The sequence below is a fragment of the Lacerta agilis genome, chromosome 2 (assembly GCF_009819535.1).
Source record: "Lacerta agilis isolate rLacAgi1 chromosome 2, rLacAgi1.pri, whole genome shotgun sequence".
NCBI classification, from domain to species: domain Eukaryota; kingdom Metazoa; phylum Chordata; class Lepidosauria; order Squamata; family Lacertidae; genus Lacerta; species Lacerta agilis.
The window spans coordinates 77,730,084-77,750,190 of NC_046313.1; the positions used below are offsets into that span (position 1 = coordinate 77,730,084).

At 41.7% G+C, this 20,107-nt stretch overlaps 1 protein-coding gene across 2 annotated transcripts; it reads right to left on the reverse strand.

Moving 5' to 3' along the window:
- Window positions 1-777: 777 nt before the first annotated feature.
- On the reverse strand, window positions 778-13,989 carry CHDH (choline dehydrogenase). 2 transcript variants are annotated; one of them, XM_033140924.1, is made up of 8 exons: window positions 13,893-13,989; window positions 11,452-12,258; window positions 9,834-9,985; window positions 5,414-5,543; window positions 5,012-5,146; window positions 3,904-4,046; window positions 2,890-2,992; window positions 778-1,561 (listed from the first exon to the last, which is right to left on the reverse strand). In XM_033140924.1, exons 2-8 carry the CDS (start codon window positions 12,203-12,205, stop codon window positions 1,143-1,145), a joined length of 1,836 nt encoding a protein of 611 aa, XP_032996815.1. In that variant the 5' UTR covers window positions 12,206-12,258; window positions 13,893-13,989; the 3' UTR covers window positions 778-1,142. The 2 variants fall into 2 exon arrangements, with proteins under 2 accessions (XP_032996815.1, XP_032996816.1); XM_033140925.1 differs by lacking the exon at window positions 11,452-12,258 and having other exon boundaries at window positions 13,893-13,946.
- Window positions 13,990-20,107: the final 6,118 nt, after the last annotated feature.

Here is a 20,107-nt window from a genome sequence, read left to right on the forward strand (position 1 = left end):
GTATTTTAATATCATACTACATCATAGTGCTGCTTTTGCCTCACAAAGCAGCAAATTATAGGTGTTAAATTAGGGAAGTTCATTTTACACAGTATTTCAAAACAGATTCTACAGAGGGCAAATGCAAAAATATATCCTAGAAATATTGGGGGGGGGGGAGATTAGCAGCACACTAGAAAATGTTTAAAAGCATGTAATTACATTAGCTGCATTTTAAATAAGGATTCTGAACATGTAATAATTATTCTAAACAACTGTACCTGTTTAGAAACACCGGGAATTCATCTTCTACAGTTGCTTTTTAGTATTATATACAAAGGGCTCGACCCAGCATAAGTTAATCATGATTTCATTAATTGAAATCAATGAAACTCAAATTATCTGGGACGTTATCCACTACTAACTTTGCAAGGTTACAATGTACAAAACAGAGAACACTGATCTGAGGAATTTAACTTGGACAAAATTACAATACACATTTATGAAATATATGAGAAAAGTGTAATGAGTAAGGGTCAAGTGATTTTAGTCCAATGTGTCAGGGATTTCCTACTAGATGACAGCAGTGCTAGTATTTTCCTCTTACCTTTGATCCTATGTGGAAAATACACAAGGAGGATTTCCTTGATTAGTCAACATGGGAATACCATTTATGTAAGTACCCAGACCAAAGTTTGGCTAGTAAGTGATATCCCTCAATGATAAGTGATATCCCTCGATGATAAGCAATTCTTCCTGGACAACTAAGTTATAAAGATGAACACAGCAGCAGAACAGAAGTGAAAAAACAGCAAGCTGCTATTAGAAAATATATTACACTGAAAGCCAGATAATTAAAAACAAGTGACACAATGAAACATCCATAGCTATAAACAATTAAAATATGCCCACAAACTATATCCTAACTAATCAAGATCTGAAGTCAATTCCATCATAAGATCCTACTATATAAAGTAATAAATATCTATGCATATCAGCCATGCTGTTATCAAGCAGTTTCTTAGATATCTTTACCTGTTCTTGAGGGTGCAGCTATTTTCTGAACAATTTTCATTACACACCAAATCTCTTTGTTTGACTGAAACAGAAAGTTGATTTTCAATATTATTAGAATACATTCTGCAGAGAACGTCACAGCTATTTCATCGCTGAGTTTCCAAAGTTTTGGGTTTATATACAGGAACATTTTTCTCTTGAAGCGATGGCAGACCTTTGATTATATCAGCAGCTTTCTCTGCTACCATGATGGTTGGGGCATTTAAATTTCCACTTACGATACTAGGCATTATTGAGGCATCAACAACTCTCAGGTTTTCTGTCCCTATAACTTTGGTCTGGGGATCAACCACAGCAGTGGGATCAGAACTCTGTCCCATTTTACAAGTGCACGAAGGATGGTAGGCACTATCAGCCTTTTGTCTTATGAAGGCATCTATTTCTCCATCAGACTGAACATGGCTTCCTGGTTGAATTTCAGATCCACGGAATTTTTCAAAGGCTTCCTGAGCAAATATCTCTCTTGATAACTTCACACACTGACGAAATTCCCAGACATCTCTTTCTGTAAATAAGAAAGACAAAGATTCTAAGCGTGCCCAACACTGAGCATTACTGCTGTACAGGCAATATTTTAGAAATGCAACTAAAATGTGACAAGTCAAGAACAGGACAGGCAGGGATTTTTTGTTGTTCAGTCGTGTCCGACTCTTCGTGACCCCATGGACCAGAGCACGCCAGGCACGCCTATCCTTCACTGCCTCTCGCGGTTTGGCCAAACTCATGTTAGTAGCTTCGAGAACACTGTCTAACCATCTCATCCTGTGTCGCCCCCTTCTCCTTGTGCCCTCCATCTTTCCCAACATCAGGGTCTTTTCTAGGGAGTCTTCTCTTCTCATGAGGTGGCCAAAGTACTGGAGCCTCAACTTCAGGATCTGTCCTTCTAGTGAGCACTCAGGGCTGATTTCTTTAAGAATGGATAGGTACTGCCTTATTTAATACCTTTTTTGCTAATCAAGAGAGAGATAGGCATCTCCCCAAAAGCTGGCTTCAAGGTCCATTTCCACTGTGCCAACCTTTTGGTCATCTTCCTCTCCCTCCCAGTACATAACAGCAACCCACGTGCCAGCAGCTCTGTCCCCTCCAGTGAGCCACTTCTATTTAGCATTTCACTCAGTACTTTCCTATTGAGATTTCACATAGTAAAACATTAGTGTTGAATTCAGACAACCCTCTATTTTCTAACTGAAAACTTTCATGATAGAGCAAATTCATATAGGCGTGGAAGCTGCATGGTATGCATGTTTATGTATCTGCTCCTTCAATGGTGCATCATGCAGCAGCAAGAACTTTGCGTGCACAGCACAGCACACAAAATTTTAGACTGCAGTACTACAACCAGAAGTTTGGGAATATCCAGTCGAAGTAAACAGAAGGTCCTCAACATGCCTTTCTAGACATTTTAATTGTGGCCTGTACTGTTATTCTGTATTGGATCACCTGATTCCATTGGGTTCTACCAACCTGGTAATGGCAAATTTCCAGGAACAATTTCTAGAAAAAATTGAAGGTATTTTTGTTCCTACAAAATTTTCCAGCTGGCTAAAAAGGTCTATGCCATGAGTGTATACTCTGTATTGTTTTCAAATTTGTCTGCTGTCATTTTTAGTGTTTTTAATGCTTTGTACATCACCATGAGGCATATGTGGAAACATAGTTGTCTGAGAGAACTGGGCTCTCAGTAGATGATACATGACCACTTTGCCATGTCCTACATAGTTTGGGATGGATGTAAAATGATACAAAAAAGAAATACAAAGCAGTGCTCTCATGGTTTTGAACCACAACCCAAAAGGGACAAGGTATAGAATACAGATAACCTACGCAACTTACCTGTTGACAAATAGTTGGGCTCAAGGACAGGATGCTCTTTTGGGTCTGTACTTTTCAGCTTTAGCCATCCTACACTTGTACTTCGCATAGGTCCAACATGAACCTGCAACAGCCCCCAAAGAAGATCTGAAATATGCTATCAGGATGTTCTTTATAAATTAATAGTTTAAAAAACTGACTTCTCTATAAGTTGTCCATAGTACATCTGAATACAAGAACCTCAGCTCACGAACAGTTAATCCCTACCCCACAATGCAGACAAAACATCCTCCTCAAACCACCCCACTGCCAAACAAACCACCATACAAAAACAGGAGGCAATACATGTGCACCCTCAAAAACAATATCCAGGGACATCTCCCTCAATCACCCCACCTTCCCCAAACTCAGCAGGCAGCAGCAAGGTCCCTTTTCGCCTTTTCTGAAGAATTCTGAGGTGAGGCTGAGAGGCCTCCACCCTCTTTCTTTCCTTTCTTATGAAAAATTATTACTATTACTATTATTATTTATTTATATTCCACCTTTTTCCCAGTCCGGAACTCAAGGCAGCTTCCATAAATAAAATAGAACAAGATGTCCTGATTCCACATGCAGCCCAGAAGCATTCATGTGAAGGGGAAGTAAAGAGAATAGAGCATGTGCAGACCTGTGGGTCTCTTTGTAGTCAACCCAGCCACAGATGAAGATAAAAGAAAAAGGAGGGAGTCTGCAAAAATGATTTTTTTTAAGGATTAAAAACCCAGAAGTGGCAGGGAATCCCACTGGGCACCAACGAAAATATCTGAGGGATACAATGGTATCTGTGGGTGCCATGTTGGGGGGTACCATGAAAGAGAAATGGTCTGGTTTAGATCTTTCCCTGCTGTTTAACTATGACAGAGTGATTAACAAGGATGCTGAAGGACATAATCTGACTTTTCTATTTATATGCTACAGGTAAAATGGAATTATGGCATCACAATTTTTCAGGTAGCACTTCTGTTTCTTCATAATTAGTTTTCTTCTACCACTCACTTGGTAAGCTTCCAGCTGAGAAGCAACACGTCCATGATCAATCACCTGAGAAGGGAGGAAGTGGAACTGAATATCTGGATGAGAAATTCCAGCTTGACTTCTGATAAAGCCCCCAGACTCTAGATGAGCAGTGGCTGCGTCACCTAAAGAGTGGAAACACCAGAGGGAAGATTGAGAAGTTGTGCAAAGGGGAAGATAATTTTGTTCCCAATGAGAGAAAGCAAATTCCTGGCAATGTCCTTTCTGAAAGATTCTGATGGATATTTGACTCCTGTGTGTGGAGGTAGAAGATGCAGTTGGAGGGGAACAAGTGGAAGAAACTACGAGTTATCTTTATGCTAATATGTCAATCCTGGACAGCCATGTTCTCAGAAGAAAGCCCCACTAAATTCAGTAAGATTAACTGACAAACTAAGAGCAGGCGGGAGGAAGGTGGTTAGAAGAGGCAGCCAGCCACCCAGCCTAGTAATCCACTGTCTCCATCACTGCTTAGGATAAAGAATCAGCAGGGATAAGGTGGTGGCAGCAGACCACAATGCCAGCTGGCTGCCACTTCTGACCTCCTTCCTGCAAAGCTCCACCTACCAGAAGAAGAAGAAGAAGAGTAGTAGTTTGGATTTGATATCCCGCTTTATCACTACCTGTAGGAGTCTCAAAGCGGCTAACATTCTCTTTTCCCTTCCTCCCCCACAACAAACACTCTGTGAGGTGAGTGTCAACCCTTTGTCCTGCTTGGCTGCATCAGCATGAGAAGGAATGGGGAAGATCTCATGGGTTATTAGGGTGAAGAGGAGGGTGTTGACAAGAGCTAGGTGTAGGGGTTGGGCATGCTGTAAGGGACTGGCAAGGTCCGGGGGTGGGGAGTTGTCAAGGTGTGTGTGGGGGGTGTGTGTCCGGTGAGGGAATCTTGGTAAAGGGTATAGGCGGGGTTGATGAATGAAGAGGTTAGTGGGGGTCTGATATAGATAACATGTGTTTACTGGTCAAAGGTTTCTCCAATCAGAGTGCTCAGAGGTATGTATATTCACTTGGATAGCCCCTTTTTATTTTAAAAGCCAATTTGCTATCCCTATCTAACAGCATCACATGACACTATTTTAAGTCCTACCTGTACATTTCCAGAACCATTCAAGACCAATCTTGACCATCTGAAGAGGCTTTTGTGCTTTATACAATGTTATAGGTTGAGTGCATTTCTGTTGTATGTACACTTCTAAATGATCTTGAAGATTTTGGCCAACTCCTAGTAGAAACAACAACAACAAAACTGCCAACATTATAGAAATAAAATAGAAAATTCTTTCCAGTAGCAAAGATTATAGAAATAAGTACAGCTTGGATTCTAAGATAAGGTAACTTAAGGAACAACATGGAGGTAAAGTTTTCCATCACCCCCTGCCCCCTGCAGCTTACTAACTTCCTTTAGTTAACTTATCTTAGATTCCAAGGCAAGCATTTGATCAGTGTAAGCAGAACTATATTCAACCCAAACACAGTATTAGACACACACCTGAAAGGTTGCAGACAACAGGAATTCCTAATTTTTTTAGGTCATCTGCATTTCCAACTCCAGACAGCATAAGTAACTGTGGGGAATTTATGGCACCTCCACTTAAAATAACTTCTTTACTAGCAAAAACCTGAAATAAAAGAAAGCTAATTGTTAATAAATTTAATTTTGATACAACAAAATCAGTATTTCAAAACAACCTTTCAGAGAACAGCTGGGTCATAAATGTCCATTTCCATACTATTTGTGTTAGGTCAAACAGCTGGAGTCTAGACAGTCAGCCTGATCTGCCTGTTTAGCATACCTTCATTTCACTTTGAATAAGCTGTCCCATCATAGGGAACAATGATACTTGTCCTTCCGGAGAAGAAAACCAATTCTAGTTTCTAAACTTTGTTGTGGCATCTGCACAAACTATTTTGCAAAGTTTAGTCCTAAACCACAGGTGTCCACTGGTTCCATCTCCAAACCTCAAGAGAGCTTTTTTTCTTGTCAATGTGAATTACAGTAGGTAATAAATTAGGTGCCAGTAAAAGGGCTGTAAAGTCTCTTTGTGCTGTGTGTGTTTAAAATTACTCCAGGACTTCCCCCTCATCAAAATCCAAGTTTCAATAACTTTTGGAAGATTCAAAGAACTGTTGGGGCTCATGCTTAGGGTTCAGGGTTAAATTAGTAAAGTATTGAGTTTTAACATTGTTTTTCTGCTGCTTGATCTTTCTATGTATTTTATACCTTTAAAAACCTATTGCTATTTTTGCTTAGGGAAGGCAATAAATATGAATGTTTAAAAAAACTTAAAAGGAAAAAACCCATTGTAACAAGACTGGGCAATCATATTATCCATGTTTTAGTTTGCTTGATACAGTGGTACCTCTAGCTGCGGACACGATCCATTTCGGGGTGCCATTCACACCCCGAAAAGTCCGCAACTAGAGTGGCGCTTCTGCACAAGCGCGGAGAGCAATAGAGCACTTCTGCACATGCGTGAAGCGTGCAGAATGCTTCTGCGCATGTGGCGAAACCTGGAAGTATACACTTCCAGGTTTGCAACCCAAAAAGCCACAACATGAAGCAAACGCAACAAGAGGTATGACTGTACTCAGATGCACATTTTCTGAGCGCATTTTATTAAAATTAAGGAAAGCACTGAAATACACCTTTCCAAAGTAAAAGTGACATGAAGGCAGCCAAGGCAGTGGGACTATTCCGGATCAAGTAAAATTAGAATTAAAAATCAACAACATACTTTTATGAATCATTCTGTTAGTAACTGTTTAGGAAGATGCAAACCATTTGAAAAGGGAGTTTTACAAATAACTAGATTAACTGAAATTAAGTGACTCTGCTATCAAAATAAAATCGCAAACCCCATTAAAGTCAACTTCTGCCAAATATGGATCAGTGGAGGGGAAACATATAACTGAAAAAGAGAAAACACACCTGCAGATCAAACAAGATGATATCTGTTTCTACCTTTTGATGTTTAATTATCATTTGGTGAAATAAAACAGTTAGTGACCAATGATTTTATCTCTCTAAGAGGAGATATTCCAGCTCTGTGTGTTCTTCTTTTTAAACATCTGATTGCATGTCAAGTACCCGATCCCTCCCCCAGAGAAAGAAGACACAGGACACCATATGTAAGATTCAAATTGGGCAAATAAATGGCCACAACTTTATTGGTTACGGATGTTGAGCGGTATTGGCTTAGGCATTGGATCAGCCGACTATATCCGACTCCAGTACGTCGTGCTGGCAGTCCGGGAAGGGTTAACCATAGATGGGTGAGCCCCTGCTGCTGCACATCAGCTAGGGACGCACCCTGCGATCACCGGCATGGGGCGTGCCTGGGGCCCTCACCTTCCACGGCTCCGGACAGTGGCCACGCCCCACCGAACTCCTTTACGGAAGTACCCTTCAGCCATTTGGGGGGAGGTGATGGCCAGTCCCCCCCACCTTTCCAACCTACCCTAAAATCCAATGCCTAATCTGCAGCATTACTAACTGCAAAGCACTATCCCAGCCACAGAACACATTCTTTGACAAAGTTCAACTTGAGGTTACTAAAAAAACAGAGCTGTCATTGGATAAATGTAGGTCCACTTACGGATCAGTAACAGTTTGTACTGTGATGGAAAGTTAACAGAAAGGAATCTAAGTATACATATTGGCATAAATGCACCCAAACCTTTTCCTAAATGAACTGGAGCCAGAGATGTAGCCAAGTTTGCAGTTGATATCAAATTACTCAACAATGAAAAACCCAAAAATAATCTGTTTAAACCTGATGAATGGGTACCCAAAGCAGAAATAAGATTCATTGTTGGAAAATGAAATATTATAAATTATTAGGAAAGGGATTTAAAATAAAACATGTATTATAATAGGTAAAGGTAAAGGGACCCCTGACCATCAGGTCCAGTCGTGTCCGACTCTGGGGTTGCGGCGCTCATCTCGCTTTATAGGCCAAGGGAGCCGGCGTTTGTCCGCAGACAGCTTCCGGGTCATGTGGCCAGCATGACAAAGCCGCTTCTGGCGAACCAGAGCAGCGCACGGAAACGCCGTTTACCTTCCCGCTGGAGCGGTCCCTATTTATCTACTTGCACTTTGATGTACTTTCGAACTGCTAGGTGGGCAGGAGCTGGGACCGAGCAACGGGAGCTCACCCCGTGGCAGGGATTCGAACCGCCGACCTACTGATCAGCAAGCCCTAGACTCTGTGGTTTAACCCACAGCGCCACCTGGGTCCCATTGTATTATAATACTGTTATATAAATCTATGGTACCACCATATATGGGAAACAATTCCAGCCACAACTGGGACTTGAGCACTGTAAAGATACGGAAAAGGGTAACAAAAATGATTAAGATAATGGAACTTCTTCCTTATAAGAAAAAGCTAGAGGATTGGGGGAGAGTTACTAGCAGGTTATACATTATGGATGAAAAGAAAGGATTTTCTCTTTTGCCTCATACTAAATTCATTCTCTCCTAATGAAAGGCTCAATTGAAAGTGCTGGCGCTAACCTTTAAAGCCCTAAAACAGGGGTCAGCAACCTAAGGCCCATGGGCTGGAAGTGGCCCGCAGAGGTCGTTTGCCCGGCCCATGAGCTGAACTGAGCTGCCTGCTCGTGCGTTGCCCTAAACTGGCGCAGCGAATAGCTTCTGTGGTGCCGAAAATCACGTCTGTACACGTGCTGAAAATCACGTCTGCGCAGATGCATGCGCGATCCGGCCCACAGAGGGATCTCCGCGGGACCGATCTGGCCCAGGCAAGATAAACCTTGCTGATCCCTGCCCTAAAACGATGTGGTACACAAATATCTTAAGGGCCATCTCCATTCAACTCCACATACTCTTGTCTGAGGCTCTGTCCAGATCCCACAACCTTGGAAGCCAGAGCTGATGCAAAACAGGGCTAGAATATTTATTGTGTGGTAGCACTCTGATCGCCGAAGAATTGATGCTTTTGAATTATGGTGCTGGAGGAGACTCTTGAGAGTCCCATGGACTGCAAAAAGATCAAACTTATCCATCCTTAAAGAAATCAGCCCTGAGTGCTCACTGGAAGGGCAGATCCTCAAGTTGAGGCTCCAGTACTCTGGCCACCGTGGGGTCACGAAGAGTCGGACACGACTGAACGACTGAACAACAACAAAGCACTCTCTCCATAGAGCTCCCTTACCAAAGCTCCCTTACCAAAGCAAAGTGATTCAGAAGTTGTCACTAAATGTTTTCAGGTATGGGTGTAGCCGGGATGGGGGAAGCTGCCCCTCCAATCAAGTAAAACAATACTAACTGACCAATCACGTCTGCCCCAACAAAAGTCCCCCCCAAAAAAACAAATCCTGGCTACACCCATGGTTTCAGGCTGCTCATAAATGCATAGCTGTTCAAAAAAGCTTTCAGCTGATTATTTTCTGCCTGGTGCTTTGCAGCATTGAAATTATTACTGTGATTTTTTTTTTTTTAAGCTGGGGGTCTAACTTGAAGTTGCTTATGTATTGTTTTCTATTGTGACTTGTTAGACACCCAGAGTTCTTCAGAAACTAGATGGCATATAAATTTAACAATAGTAATAAATGAGCTCTACTTACTTATAGCAGTTAACTGGCTTCTATCTATATGAACTCTCACAAAATAGTTGCAGTGGGCGAGAAGGAGGGAATCACTCCAACCAGCCAGGTCTCTGTTATGATTGGGGTATGCACACTGTTCCACAACCACACTGTTTGCGAACTGCCCATGACTGAATGTATGAACCAGGGGTTACACAAGTTTCATTTGTCCCAGTGTAACTACTTCAAACAGCACAGCAGCCTTGCTATAACTCTTCTGCAGTAACATTTTATTTTTATCACAACTAAAAATCTATTACCTTTTCAGAAATTTCTTTCTGGATAGGAAATTTAAATCTTACCTTTTTCTTTTCTCCATTTTTAACATACTCAATGCCAATGGCTTTGGTCCCTTCAAACAAAATTTTTGTAACAAGTGTACTGTCTTCTGCGGACAAGTTTGGGCGCGGCAATGCAGGGCGAAGGTAAGCACTAGCTGTGCTCCATCTTTGACCTACAAAATATAGGTTTACATATAACAGAAGTAACAAAAATAATCTATGCCCTTTCAGAGCTACAAAAATTACTTTCTTGCTGTTTTGCAGTTCTGCATTTGTTATTTTCCTTTAAAATAACTGCTCCAATCCAGCAACTAGTGATCTATTAACTTGCCCACTGGAATAAGTTTACACACACACATCTCCCATACATAATATGGAGGGGGGGAACCCCTGCTGGGCAGGACGCTGTGTGAACTTATCATTTCTGGCCCTAACTGAAGTTCTACCTCAATCTATAGAATCACAAATAGAACACTCTGTGCCTATTGCTGTACTCTTAATCCCACCTGACTCCAAAAACTGACAGTGCTGATCACCTGTGCTGGGGGCAAGGGAAGGGTTCTAATAGTAGTTTTGTGGACCGGGTGCATAACGCCTTGCAAAAAAAGAGAACGTGACTATCTATATTCAAGAATTAAATGCAAATCAGGTGGTTAAAATTGCTGTCAAGGATTACCAGTATTCTAGAAATTTAGTGGGTGCAAAAGATGGCCATCATTTAGCATTCTCATTCAGCCAGAAAAACTAATTTCAGCAAACTGACAAATCAGTTCTACTGAAATGAACGCAGATTGGTTTCCACAGTAATTTCATATTAGCATAGCTGTCAACTTTTCCCTTTTTAAGGGAAATTCCCTTATTCTGAATAGGATTCCTCGCAAGAAAAGGGAAAAGTTGACAGCTATGCATATTAGATCATTTAACTACTAATCCAAGTCAACAAGCCATGTTTACTAGGAGAGGCAAACTAGATACCTTTGTGTGGCTATTGTTGCTGTTTCACACTCATTTCTGGCTTCCCAAACTAACCCCGCAACAACTCCTTATAAATCTTAATTTTGTTGAATAAAAATAAGAATATAGGAGCCTGCCGGATTAGACAAATAGCCCATCTGGTCCAACATCCTGTTCTCACAGTGGTCATGTATTTGGCTTGCAAGCTGGATTCAAGCACAAGAGTACTCTTCCCCTTCTCTAGTTTCCAGAAACTGGTATTCCAGAAGCACTGCTGCCTCAAACTGTGGAGGCAGAGCAAAGGCATCATGGCTAGTAGCCATCAACAGCCCTTTCCTCCATGAATTTGTCTAATCCTCTTTGAAAGTGTTGGTGGCCATCACTGCCTCCTGTGGGAGAGAGTTCCATGGTTTAACTATGCACTGCGTGAAGAAGTAACAGAATACATAAAATAAACACACCTTGCAAATATACATGGCATAGAAAGATCAGCAGCAGTGATCAAACAGCCTTTTGGATAAACTTGTCCATCATTAGTGATTTTACTGAGAAATCCTTGGCAAACTTCCAAGGAATCTCAGGGCTTCACAGCACACTAATTCAAGAACAATAGTGATTATCCATGTAGGATGATGATGATGATTTGGTAAATAGACAAGATTACAAACATTATTTTAAAGCTAACCTTTGTGTATTGTCATATCCATCCAACCAAAACCTTCTTGTTGAAAGCCATTCATATCCTCTGTGAAAGCATACCCAGCTTGTTGAGCTGCATCCAAAAATGCACGATGAAGGGGGTTTTTTGTTTTCCCCCTGGAAACGTGAAGTGGGCCATTCCCACCTCGATACAAATCAGCACCCAGCTCATGTGTCTGTGCTTTCTTAAAATATGGCAAACAAAACTCATAATCCCACCCAACAGCCCCTTCTTTGCTCCACCTGTTGTAATCTTCTGCATGGCCCCGAATATACACCATAGCATTGAGGGATGATGATCCCCCCCACACTCTTCCTCTGGGCCAATACATAATTCGATTATCCATGTGCTTCTGTGGTGTTGTGTGGTAATACCAGTTATATTTCTCATCACATAGGTTGTAGGTTAGTGCAGCAGGCATATGGATCTTCCACAGCAATTGCTTGCTATCCAAAATGGTATCTTTTGGCCCTGCTTCCAGGAGCTTAACAGTGCTGTGAGGATCTTCTGTCAATCGGTTGGCTAATACACATCCTGCAGATCCAGCTCCAACAATTACATAACTGAAAGAGTCCACATTCTTGGCACTAACTTGAGATAAAGCTCGTGAAGTATTCAGTTTTTGTCCACTGAAGGCTTTGGAATTTTTCAGCGTATGTTTTCCAATTAATAATGTTCCTACTCTATGCCTTTGGCAGGCAAAACCACATTTTTGAAATTCTTTGAGTAAATAAGACATGTTTTCCTACGTGGATCTTCTGGTATACACAATATAGGTTCAAATACTTTAACCTAGAAAAAGAGGGGAAAAGTTATCTCAATAATTTAAATGTATGACTCAAATAGATAAATCTTAACAAACAAGTTTGTAAATATGTTGTCTGAATCATAAATTTAAGCCCTAATACTGTTGTAGTAGAAACAAAAACATGGTCGGTTGCAGAGCAATCCTGTTGATAACTTTCCAGACATGTAACTATATTAGTCTGTTGCAGCAAAAACAACAGAGCGGCTTAAAGACTAGCAAATTTATTGTGGCACAAGCGCTTTGGAATATCTTTGGCATATCACCCACTTCATCAAATCCAAGACTCTTTGTTTTTAATGCCAGGATGTATGTGTTATGATTTTGTGAATAGCCTGTTAATGGTGTAATTATCACTGTCTGCACTTCCTGCATTTCATTGTTTGCAGTCCTACCCCCCCCCCCCCCATTTTGAGCACTGTCCTGATATAGTATGTAAGCACTCAAATGTGCTTTAAATGCTCAAATATCTCTTTTTAAGCATTTTGGATGCACATTTGGGGTGTAAGTGGTATCAGCGCATAGCCTATGGAATCAGGCAGATCCGCAATAAGTTTATGGCAAGAAAGAGGCTTGCAACACTATCAAGGGACAACTTTAAAATAGGTTTAAATGAGGGGCATCCCTCAGAAACAAAGACACTTTAAAAATATGGAAATAGTCCAGATGACTGTGTGGAGGCAGTAATGCTTCTGAATAGCAGTTACTTAAAACTGAAGGAGGCGGGAGTGCTTGGGTGTTTGCAGGTTTCCCACTGGTATCTGGCTGGCAATTGCGAGAACAAGTTCTGGATTAGAGGGGCCATAGGCCTCGGCCCAGTATACCTGAAGGAGCATCTCCACCCCCACCATTCAGCCCAGGCACTGAAGTCCAGTTCTGAAGGCCTTCCGGCGGTTCCCTCCCTGCGAGAAGTGAGGTTACAGGGAACCAGGCAGAGGGCCTTTTCGGTAGTGGTGCCTGCCCTGTGGAACACCCTCCCATCAGATGTCAAGGAGATAAACAACTATCTGACTTTTAGAAGACATCCTGTTTAGGGAAGTTTTTAATGATTAATGTTTTGTTGTGTTCTTCATATTCTGTTGGGAGCCACCCAGAGTGGCTGGGGAAATCCAGCCAGATGGGTTGGGTATAAGTAATAAATTATTATTATTATTATTATTATTATTATTAGCCGGATCCCGCAGGGCTCATGTTCAGATACCAACTAATGGCCTGAGCAAGCAAACTTGTTTTCTTATGCGCAGTGCAAAAAAAGACACTGGGGCAAGAGAATACCTACAGCAGAGTTGAGGTCCCCAAATGAAGATAATCTCGTGTTATCCACCTCCCCTTAACACCTGCTGACTTGCTATAAAGTTCTCAAGGATCTGGCCCACACTTGTGAAGGCTTGCGTCGTGCTTCCTTGAGAAATCCCCATTAATCTGTTCGGGACCTTGGGAGCAAGAGAGCGCGTTTCTGAGGCGACTCCCGCCATCCAAAGACACACCGCTCGCTCGCGCGCCCTCGTTTGCTCGGCCTGGACCCCCTTTTGTCCCGCCTTCGCGACGTCCCTTCTCTCTCTCCTAACCCCCGTCTCGCCGACTTGGGCCAGGTTCCAGCCACTTCACTTTACCCACTCACACAAACCGAAGCTCGTTCTCTCGTCCCCGAAAGCACCGGACCCTCCGCCGTCTCTGCAGCTTCCCTCACCCAGCCGCCACCCCCGCTCCCTTGCCTTCTCCTTTGCGCAGCCGCGCTCCAGGCGCGCAACTTTTTCGACGGCTTGCGGGGGGGGATTCTGACGGGCACTTGGCAAGTCCAAAGAACAAGCAGGCGGGCATTGGAAAGGGGCGTGTTCCTAAAGGGGGCTGGCCGGCTGGACCCTTGTACCAAATACGTATATATATATAGTGTGTGTATATATACAGCCCCCCTTCAGGAACACGCCCCCTTTCTATTGCATGCCATTCGCAGGCTGCCTGATTGCAATTGGCACTTGCCCAAGTCCAAATAAGAAATTCCTCTCCCTTCGGTCCCGCGCTCGGGAAATCGGGCCAAGTGCCCCTTGGACTCGCTCTGTGTGGGAAAAAGAGGAGCCCGGCCTCCCCGCTCGTCTCTCTCTCTCTCTGTCAGTCTCTCGGCGAGGGGGAGGGACAAAAGCGCGCTGAATGAATGGGGCCCTTGTGTTGCTATTCCCCCGCAGCAGAAAACATCTCAGCATGCCGTGCAGGTTTTTCCAGATCGCATCTGCTTTCTTTCGACGCTTGCGCTCTGCTTCCGTCTCCCTTCCCCCGTTTTTCTTCGATATCAGTATGGCGGGGGTGATATAAATATAGCCGCTTCCTAGGAAAGAGTTGTTTGACTTTAGGAGTTCCACAGAAGAGGAAGCGCGCTTCAGCTGCAACTTGAAAAGGATTTTAAAAAACCGTGGGCAATCATACCTTGTTGTGCTGCAGCTGAATTGCTTTCCTGAGAACCATGCTTCCATAAATTGTTTCCCTCATGTTACAACACTTCCTTCTCTGACCTCTGTTGTCCAAGAGGTAATGCGAAGACCCCATATCTCCTGTTCTACTGAAGCCTCCAACGGTATAGGGTAAAACACTGAACTAGATGACTTAGATTGAACCATCGAATTGTAGAGTTGGAAGGGATCCTGAGGGTCATCTAGTCCAACCCCCTGCAATGCAGTAATCTCGACAAGCAGTTCCTCATCCCAATTTGAAATCATACTGGGCTCTGCTTAACTTTAACAAACGTGAAAGCTGTTTTATTGCTGCTGCTGCTGCTGCTGCTGCACCACCAGCCTTAGCAAAAAAAAAAATCAATTTCATTCACACATTGAAACATGAAAAGTTATGGGAAAGGTGATACACACAAAAAATACACTTCATAGGCGTTTTTACAAAGCATTTAATCTAGGGTCTTCTCAACCAGTTAGGAAACAACTCCTTTGTGCTTTTTTGCCCTTTGTAAAATGGAGCTCCAATTTCTTGTGTTACTGCATGCAATTTAACTCTTTCAGATATGTTTTGGGGAAATTTACATATAGTGTTAGGTTTTAGTTTCATTTAGATTCAATAGAAATCAATGGTACCAAGTTTTCACACTGACATCAGGGGGCTCTCTATTGCCAATATTTATATGATAAACTTTGAAAAAACATTCATTTTGAATAATCACAATCCTTTCAGAACCCAAATCATAAAATACTATCGTTTTATAGACGATCTATTTTTTGTTATACAGAACCAAGACGCGGCCACACAGTTTCTGCAATGGATAAACACTCAAGATCCTAATATACGATTATCCGGGACGATCCACGACACATCGGTCAATTTTTTGGACGTTACAGTTTTCATAGATCACTTCCAATTACTGAAGGTCCGTCCATATAGTAAACTGACTGATCGTAATTCCTTACTGCACGCCTCATCTTTCCATGCTCCACATTTATTGAATAATCTACCATATGGACAATATTTGAGACTCAAAAGAAATGCGACCCTTCAACAAGACTACGAAACAGCAGCCAATAAACTTACACAGTCTTTACTAAGGCGAGGATATACACTACGAACTCTTCAAGCCGCCAAAAGAAGAGCGGAATTAAAAGACAGGAAAGATCTTCTTTCTGTTAAGACTTCTGGAAAATCCAAAGAAGATCGGATTTACACAGCGTTACAATTTACACCTTACACATCCAATATTAAGAAACTGGTATATAAACATTGGCACCTGTTATCGAACATACCGGGATGTCAGAATCCACCTATGTTTGGGTTAATTAAAACCAAATCACTTAGAAATTATCTGGTTAAATCGGACTTGCTTACATACCCGGAGGAAACCACGAAGGGCCATTACAAATGTGGCAGCTGTGGCGTATGCAAATATGCACTACAAGTGAAAGAGTTTGTTGATGTACAGTCTGGCTTTAAATTTCAAATAGAACACTTCAGCAATTGCAACACAAAAAACAGTGTGTATGCATGGATGTGCCCCTGCAAAAAGATATACATAGGCAAGAGCACTAGACCGATAAAATTACGCATAAATGAACATCGATCACGGATCCGAAACAAGGTACTAGAAGCCCCTTTAGTGGAACATTATATACGACAAAAACACACGGAGGATGATTTTGTCTTCTTTATTATCTGGAAACCCAAAATAGACTTATATAACCGAAGAAATATTGAAAAACTTCTATTACAACAGGAAGCCAGATACATTCATCTGTTTGAAACCATGTCTCCCAAGGGTCTGAATGAACATCAGGAATACATTTCCTTTCTTTAAAATATCACCACAGTGCCTTTTGTTTTTGAGGAGTTTAGATTGTATTACACCTTTAAGAAGAACAGGGGGTTATCTCCTCCCCTTTCAGATATAAGGCCACAAACTCACCTATGAGTAGGAAACGCCCGAAAAAAACAGAGAAAAATACAGCAAAACTTCTAAGGTGAGACCACACATAATCTTGTACTTCACATATACACAATTTAATGGAAGAATTGTAACAGTCGTTTTTTCTATGGTTTACAGACGCTATATCCTCTTAGGAATCAAAGAAACACACCATTTTTATTTTTCACATACTTCTACCATAAAAAACAAGGTAAGGAACCAAATACTTTGAAAAGCCACTTGGGCACATATATAAGCACGAGACTTTAAAACTTCCTGTAATAATAATTTATCTGATGTTGTTGAATTATGACCTTTAGTGAATGATACTTTATAATTCTGTTTAAAACCTGACATAACTCGTTTGATGTTGTTTAAAATGTTCAATTTTGAAACTTGATGTACTCTGTGCTATTTAATACTATTTGATATTGCCAGCTGAAGAAGGCTTCCATGCCGAAACGGGGCCCTGTCCTGGTCTCCCTGGTTTACACCTGACACGCATTGGAGAAGCCCTGACAGCCATCTCTAAAAGACTTTAAAGAAAACTTTCATATGAAACTATTGTTGTTTAAGACTGTAATTCTTTACAGAATTGATAATACGTTTGGAATTACTTATGAGTAAACGCATGTTTTTTTGTTAAAACTTTGGCCAGAGTTCTTATTTGGATTCATTACAATTTATTTGGCAATAAGAGCACCACCAGCCTTAGCAAAAAAAAAATCAATTTCATTCACACATTGAAACATGAAAAGTTATGGGAAAGGTGATACACACAAAAAATACACTTCATAGGCGTTTTTACAAAGCATTTAATCTAGGGTCTTCTCAACCAGTTAGGAAACAACTCCTTTGTGCTTTTTTGCCCTTTGTAAAATGGAGCTCCAATTTCTTGTGTTACTGCATGCAATTTAACTCTTTCAGATATGTTTTGGGGAAATTTACATATAGTGTTAGGTTTTAGTTTCATTTAGATTCAATAGAAATCAATGGTACCAAGTTTTCACACTGACATCAGGGGGCTCTAAATTCTACTTAACTGTCTGAATCTTTTCCAGCTGATAGTATTAGTGACAGCATCAGTAAATGAAATATTTTAATTTGGGAGTTGTTCTCTCATTGCAGATGATGTGTGGAGTGGGACTAGTCCAATACATTTTGTTGCATGAGATGAATATGATGCTCCCTATTTCATGTACAGAAATGGATTGAACTGGCAGCTGAATCATGCTAGTGAAGGGATTCCACAGCACTTGAAGTAGCAGACTAGTTTTGGGGACCCAGGATAGATCATGTGGCCGGGACTTACATTTAATGCAGTATCTTACTGCTTTAAACAATCATGGTTTACTCCAGAGATTCTTGGGAGCTGTAGTTCGTTCAACATGCTGAGAATTGTTAGGAGACCCTCCTATTCCTGTCACAAGCTACTGGGAATGATGGCTAAACCATTCTGGGAATTGCTACTCTGTGAGGAAAACAGGGGTCTCCTAACAACTCCTTAACAATATACATCTACCCGGATTAGTGGAAGGGGAGCCATTACTGTTTAAACTGGTATGAAAATGGTCAAAGGTCTGGAAATGATGCCTTATGAGGAACGGCTTAGGGAGCTGGGTATGTTTAGCCTGGAGAAGAGAAGGTTAAGGGGTGATATGATAGCCATGTTCAAATATATAAAAGGATGTCATATAGAGAAGGGAGAAAGGTTGTTTTCTGCTGCTCCAGAGAAGCGGACACGGAGCAATGGATTCAAACTACAAGAAAGAAGATTCCACCTAAACATAGGAAGAACTTCCTGACAGTAACAGCTGTTCGACAGTGGAATTTGCTGCCAAGGAGTGTGGTGGAGTCTCCTTCTTTGGAGTTCTTTAAGCAGAGGCTTGACAGCCATCTGTCAGGAATGCTCTGATGGTGTTTCCTGCTTGGCAGGGGGTTGGACTGGATGGCCCTTGTGGTCTCTTCCAACTCTATGATTCTATGACTCTGCTTTAAATGTATAGTGCGGCTGGGGCCCAATAGAGAGGAATGTCTAGCAGAGGCACAGGAAGAATAGCCAGGGGGCTATTCCTCTATGTGTTTTAGTGTTCCAGATCCCTTGTTTGTTTGTTTGTAATAAATCAAATCAGGCATGAAAGACATAAAAATGGGAATAACATCTTGTCTCGTTTGGTCCTAACTGTATAACTAGATCACTAGATTGCACTCAGTATCTGCAGTGTTGACACAGTCTCATGAAAGGAATCAGAATTGCTTGATGTGAGTAATCAAATCGCTCTTACATATTCAAATTTCAGTTGACTTTTAGTTTCCAAAGTAAAGTCTACATTAACTAATTACAGATAAAAGTCAATGTACTCAGCTGTTATCTGTGATTGCAATGTTTACGGTATACTTCTAGTACCCAAATCTGCTAAACTTATTTAATGTAAATCTGGTAAACATCCAATTTTTAATGCAGAGACTGTCCACACTGGCTGAAACTCAATCCCATTATTTCAAACTTAAGCAAAAAGTAAACAGAAATGTATTCATTAACTATTATAATGATATTGTTAACCAGTAACTATATCACTTCTTTCAAAGAACACCATTTATTTGTACAGAAAGAGGAAAACATTCTTTTTGAGTTATATAATTCTGCTGTATGCAATTTTTTTGCTGCCTCCGCCCTCCAGCCCCGCCGGCAGCGCCCACCGGCAGCACCCTCTGGCTGACCGGCGGAACGTGGGAGCGCGAGTTGGCCAGCCGTGCCATGCTCTCCGGCTGCCTGGCGGAGCGCAAGCTGGCCGGCTGTGCCGCGCCCTCCGGCTGCCCGGTGCAGTGCGGGAGCGCGCATTCGCCGGCTGCGCCAGGGCGCCTCATAGACTTAAGACGGCCCTGGATGGAACTTTATTTCAAACAGAAGAAGAGCAAAAATGGAGTGTTTCGAGCCTACCGGTATTCTTTTTACATGGCTCCTTCAGGGTCAAGGTTCAAAATTATGGCCTTTCGTTTATGGGTAGGAACCAGTGATAGAGTACCTGTTTTGCATGCAGAAAGTGCCAAGTTAAGTCCTTGACATTTCCAGTTACAAGGAGCACTAGCAGATGATGGGAAATACCTCTGACTCACCTTGAGGAGTGGCTGCCAGTCAAGGTAGACAACGTTGGACTAGATGGACAAATACTCTGACCTCATATATGGCACCTTCTTATGTTACTATGATGTTATTAGATAAACATACCCACGGTACAAGCTACGTGCACCTCCCATTATTTCTGCATGGTGCAGAGGGATTGTTTTGATTGCCACTTTTCTTGGAAAAATACATGGTAGCAGGATTCCCCCAATTACATTCCACACATTAAGAAAATCACACCTGTGCCAATGTACAATGTACAACACATAAGGCCTGAGTCTTATGTGTTTGCATGTACAAAATAACAAGTGAGAAGTGA

What these genes read in the sequence shown, in the direction of transcription:
- CHDH (XM_033140924.1), bottom strand. Translation starts at nt 12,205, where the DNA reads ATGTCTTATTTACTCAAAGAATTTCAAAAATGTGGTTTTGCCTGCCAA. An exon ending in AAAATGGAGAAAAGAAAAAG is followed by an intron (nt 5,544 to 9,833) that starts GTAAGATTTAAA and finishes CTTTTATTTCAG; the next exon opens with GTTTTTGCTAGTAAAGAAGT. An exon ending in ATGGTTCTGGAAATGTACAG is followed by an intron (nt 4,047 to 5,011) that starts GTAGGACTTAAA and finishes TCCACTCTTTAG; the next exon opens with GTGACGCAGCCACTGCTCAT.